Below are 5,207 nucleotides of genomic sequence, written 5' to 3' on the forward strand. Positions count from 1 at the left end.
CCCCGCATCACTCATCACTTGGGCAGGCGTTGCCACAACAAGTTCTGACTACCAGGTCTGCCAGCAAAGCACTGGAAAAACCTGGGGCAGAGCCCAGCAGAGCGAGTGGCCCATGCTTGGAGGCCAAGTGGTGGCCCTTTGTGCCAATACCGAGAGCTTGCGCCCCAGAGTCGGTGGGGTGTGGAGTTCATGTTGCTGTTGCAAGGCTTGTGGTCAGGGTCCTCTAAGAAGTCTTCCTTTGAGCAACTTGGGGCTAAAGGGAGTGCACTGGACTCAGAGTCCACATACCCGTTTCCATGGCCTGACTCGCCCATGAGCTAGGCCAAGCATGCTTCCTTCTTAGGCATTCAGTTCCCTCTTTTGTAAAGTGAGGCTTATTCCATCCTTTCCACAGGGCTCCTGGAAATATTCAGGGAGCAGAGAAGCAATGAGGGGCTGTGTAAACTCTGAAAGCAGCTTGACAGCTGTGTGAGGGCAGGAGGCCTGTTCCTCTCGGTCACTCTCCCTAGGACTGAGCATCTGCATTCAACTCTCTCTCCTCCCTCAGATGTCATGGAGCTGGATCTGTCTCCACCACATCTCAGCAGCTCCCCAGAAGACCTGTGCCCAGCCCCTGGGACCCCTCCTGGGACTCCCCCACCCTCTGATGCCCCTCTTTCTGGGGAGGTGAAGCGCTCCCAGCCCCTGCCCATTCCTGCCAGCAGGTACAATACGGTGATGGGCCAGTGGGGAGGTCAGCCCAAGTAATACACAGAGGCTGGGTCAGCACCCCCCTCCTGCCCTCTGCCCTCTCCCTTTATGCAGGAATTTCCGAGAGGAAGAGCTGCGGGCAACCTCTCTGCCCTCTATTCCCAACCCCTTCCCTGAGCTCTGCAGCCCTCCTTCACAGAGTCCCATTCTTGGGGGCACCTCCAGTGCAAGGGGTTTGCGCTCCCGGGATGCCAGCTGCCCCCATGTGAGTTTTCCTGGGAAAGGGGAGAAGGCTGGAATGAAGGGTGGATATGGTACCACTTTGGGGGAGGGGATCTTGGTCAGGAGGCCCTGAGGGTATAGGGAAAGTGAAAAGAGTCACCGTTTGCCCTGTCTCAAGTGTCTGCAATCCCTGGGGTGCAGGTGGTAAAGGTGTACAGTGAAGATGAGGCCTGCAGGTCTGTGGAGGTGGCGGCAGGTGCCACGGCTCGCCATGTGTGTGAAATGCTGGTGCAGCGAGCCCACGCCCTGAGCGATGAGAACTGGGGGCTGGTAGAGTGCCACCCCCATCTGGCACTGGGTGAGTTGGGGTGCAGGGAGCTGCCTGGGCCATCGGGCCCTGTCTCCCATCTGGGGGAGGGGTGCTGGCTGGTCGCCACTGAGCCACTGAGCCCTGCTCTTGGCCGCAGAGCGTGGATTAGAGGATCATGAGTCCGTGGTGGAAGTGCAGGCCGCCTGGCCCGTGGGTGGAGACAGCCGCTTCGTCTTCCGGAAGAACTTCGCCAAGTACGAACTCTTCAAGAATTCCCCAGTGAGTGTGGGTGATGGAAGTCTGGGTGCTGGGGCACCCTGATCCCCAACCTGGACCCTCAGTCCCTGACCCCTGACCTCTTCCTGCCCCCAGCACTCCCTGTTCCCAGAAAAGATGGTCTCCAGCTGTCTCGATGCAAACACAAGCATATCCCATGAAGACCTCATCCAGGTGAGGGGAGCCCCTATTTCATCTCATATTCATGGCCCCCCAGAGTCACCCAGTGCTTCCTCACCCTTCAGCCTTCTGCTTCCCCCCCACGTGGTAGAAAGAGCCCAACAGTGCCATATGGCTAGAGACAAGGCACTTTCCCTACCTGAGCGTCAGTTTCTTCATCCATTAAATAAAAACCAAAAAACCAAACTCACTGCTGTCGAGTCAGATCCGACTCATAGTGACCCCTCCTTGGGTTTCCGAGGCAGTATCACTACGGAAGTAGATTGCCCAACCTTCCTTCCGAGGAGTGGCTGGTGGGTTTGAACCGCCAGCCTTCTGGTTAGCAGTCAGATGCCTTAGGCACTGTGCCACCAGAGTTCCTATCCATTAAATAGGCATGATAAATCCACAAGGAGCATCTCTTCTCCTAAAGGAGGGCCCTGTACAGGTGTGGGAGGTCTTGGCCTCTCACCCTCTAACCTGCTTTCCTTTGGCCTCAGAACTTCCTGAACGCAGGCAGCTTCCCTGAGATCCAGGGCTTCCTGCAGCTAAGGGGGTCTGGACGCAAGCTTTGGAAACGCTTCTTCTGCTTCCTACGCCGGTCCGGCCTCTATTACTCCACCAAGGGCACTTCCAAGGTAAGGTCTTAAGGATGCCAGCCCCAGCCCCTGCCCCTAGGTACCCCACCCTTGTCCTTCTAGGATAGGCCCCTTTCTCTTGGCTCCTGGACCTCTTCCCTGGACCCTAAGTTCCTCAGCTGCTCCTTCCTGCCCCCAGGCTGCCTCCTGCTTATGGCTTCACTCCTCCCTGCCCAGCTTACCTGCCCCAGGAGGTAGCAGGGGAAAGGCAATTCAAGTCCTGGCTTTACCTCTGTTTGCTGTGTGACCTTGGGCACTTCTTGGTCCCTCTCTGGGCTGGAGTCTCCGTACCTGGCTTAAAAAACAAAAACCAACCCATTGCTATAGAGTTGATTCTGACTCATAGCAACCCTATAGGACAGGGTAGAACTGACCCATAGGGTTTCCAATACTATAACCTTTATGGAAGCAGATTGTCACATCTTTCTCCTGTGGAGCAGCAAATAGGTTTGAACCCCCAACCTTTCAATTAGCAGCCAAGCACTTAACCACTATGCCACCAGGGCTCCTTATATCTGGCTTAAGGGGACAATACAGTAATAGGGACATAGGACCTGCCAGTACCAACCAAGTCCTGGTCACTCATTCTCTCAGGATCCAAGACACCTGCAGTATGTGGCAGACGTGAGCGAGTCCAATGTGTATGTGGTGACCCAGGGCCGCAAGCTCTACGGGATGCCCACGGACTTTGGCTTCTGTGTCAAGGTGAAGACTCGACCTGGGCCTCATGCCTAGAGTCCCAGCCCTGGCCTGGGAGGATCCTCCTTGGGGCTTCTGAGTTCCATTTTGGGACACTTGGACTCTCTCCCTGCACCCTGGCCCTGCTGGAGACTCCTTGGGTTCTGCCCTGCCCCATGGAGACAGGGACAGATATCTGGTCCAGATCTGGGATCAGCCAGTTTCTTCTCCCCACAGCCCAATAAGCTTCGCAATGGCCACAAGGGGCTCCGCATCTTCTGTAGTGAGGACGAGCAGAGCCGCACCTGCTGGCTGGCTGCCTTCCGCCTCTTCAAGGTGAGGCCCTGGGAGCTGCAGAGGGGAGGGCTGGCCCTGCCCTTCAGATCCCTGACGTGAGGGTGGAGTCCTAGCTCTGCCCTTAGCAAGTCTTTGGAATGAGGGGGGCATCATAGCCTTGCTCTTTGAGATCCTCTGCTCTAAGGATGGAGCCACAGCTCTGGCTTCAAAAAGCTCTTTATCCAAGGGCAAGGATACAGCCCTGCTCTTAGGGAATGCTGGTCTGAGAAGGTTATCAAAATCCACAGCCTAGGACCTACCTGACCCCAGGCCCTCTTTCTCTCCCTACCCCTAGTATGGGACGCAGTTGTATAAAAATTATCAGCAGGCACAGTCTCGCCACCTCCGCCCATCCTGTTTGGGTTCCCCACCCTTGGTGAGTGTGCATAGGGGGCATTAGCCTGGGGTGGGCACCTGGGCCTTGGCCCAGGAATACGGGACCTTTTCTGATCCCTCGCCTCCCCATCCTTTCCTATCTCCAGAGGAGTGTCTCGGATAATACCCTGGTGGCCATGGACTTCTCCGGCCATGCTGGGCGTGTCATAGCGAACCCTCGGGAAGCTCTAAGTGCAGCGCTAGAGGAGGCCCAGGCCTGGAGGGTGAGGGGCTGCACCCATCTGCATGCATGTCCTGGGGCCTTTTCTTCATATGGGTTTTCCTGGAATGGGAGGGAAGAAGAGAGGGATGAGGGGAGGCCCTCAAACTGGGGGAAGGGGCGCTATAGTCTAGAGGTGCTAGGTAACACCCTAAGGGACAACCTGACTTCCTTCTGTTCCCTACATGTGTAGAAGAAGACCAACCACCGCCTCAGCCTGCCCACCCCATGCTCAGGTTCAAGCCTCAGTGCAGGTGGGTGAGGGTCCAGAGTCCCCAGGGGTGGGGGTTTTCCTGGCTTCTCTGAGTATTCCTAGGTGGGAGGGAACAGGGAATCCCCTCCCCAGGAGTGACTGCCCATCTGCTTCCCCAACCCCAGCCATCCATCGTACCCAACCCTGGTTCCATGGACGCATTTCCCGTGAGGAGAGCCAGCAGCTCATTGGGCAGCAGGGCCTGGTGGACGGGTAAGGGGTAGGGCTGGGTGGGGCAACAGGCCCAGAGGTAAGAGAGACCCTGGGTCAAGGTCACAGCCGTGTGGTGTTGGGTAACGATGCCCTGTTTCCTGGCAGCCTGTTCCTGGTCCGGGAGAGTCAGCGGAACCCACAGGGCTTTGTCCTCTCTTTGTGCCACCTGCAGAAAGTCAAGCATTATCTCATTCTGCCAGTGAGTAATCCCCTACTTCCCCCAGTCCCAGATTCCTGCATTAGAGACAAAGCCCTCCCAGCAACCTGCCCTCCTCATCAGGGCCCCTCCTCCCCTGGCTCCCAGTGTGTCTGGGGTCTCCTGTTTTCTCCTGTCCAAGAAATGGGCACTTCTGCCTTGGCCCAGCAGGGAGCTTCCTAAGCCTCATACCCCTGTCTGACCTTCCACTCCCATTCATGGCCATACCCCAGAGCGAGGAGGAGGGCCGCCTTTACTTCAGCATGGACGATGGGCAGACCCGCTTCACTGACCTGCTGCAGCTCGTAGAATTCCACCAGCTGAACCGTGGCATCCTGCCGTGCTTGCTGCGCCACTACTGTACCCACGTGGCCCTCTGAACACCACACAGACAGGTGTGCATCTCAGGGCAGCTTCAGGATGTTCACCATCCCATCCACTCATAGAGTGGGCTCAAGGGGTGCAGGAAATGATGTCATGATCATGAATGATTGGATAGGCTCCCCCACTCCAGTTTTCTCCACTGCTCCTTCCCCTCCCTTAGGCAGAAAATGCCCCCCACCCAGTCCACTCTCAACCTTTCTCATTAAGGGAAGGTGATTGGGGTGGCCCTCTCTGCTTCATGGAGCTCCTGGGGCAAT

At 56.9% G+C, this 5,207-nt stretch overlaps 1 protein-coding gene across 1 annotated transcript; it reads left to right on the forward strand.

Moving 5' to 3' along the window:
• The first annotated feature begins 549 nt into the window (after positions 1-549).
• GRB7 (growth factor receptor bound protein 7) lies at positions 550-4,946 on the forward strand. Its single transcript, XM_007942046.2, has 14 exons — positions 550-704; positions 805-955; positions 1,114-1,270; positions 1,380-1,501; positions 1,595-1,672; positions 2,158-2,295; positions 2,890-3,000; positions 3,211-3,309; positions 3,605-3,685; positions 3,792-3,908; positions 4,098-4,158; positions 4,283-4,370; positions 4,476-4,569; positions 4,800-4,946. Exons 1-14 carry the CDS (start codon positions 553-555, stop codon positions 4,944-4,946), a joined length of 1,596 nt encoding a protein of 531 aa, XP_007940237.1. The 5' UTR covers positions 550-552.
• The last annotated feature ends 261 nt before the right edge of the window (positions 4,947-5,207 follow it).

Source organism: Orycteropus afer, unplaced genomic scaffold, assembly GCF_000298275.1.
Source record: "Orycteropus afer afer isolate SDZICR_OR568_19922 unplaced genomic scaffold, OryAfe1.0 scaffold00085, whole genome shotgun sequence".
Taxonomy (NCBI): domain Eukaryota; kingdom Metazoa; phylum Chordata; class Mammalia; order Tubulidentata; family Orycteropodidae; genus Orycteropus; species Orycteropus afer.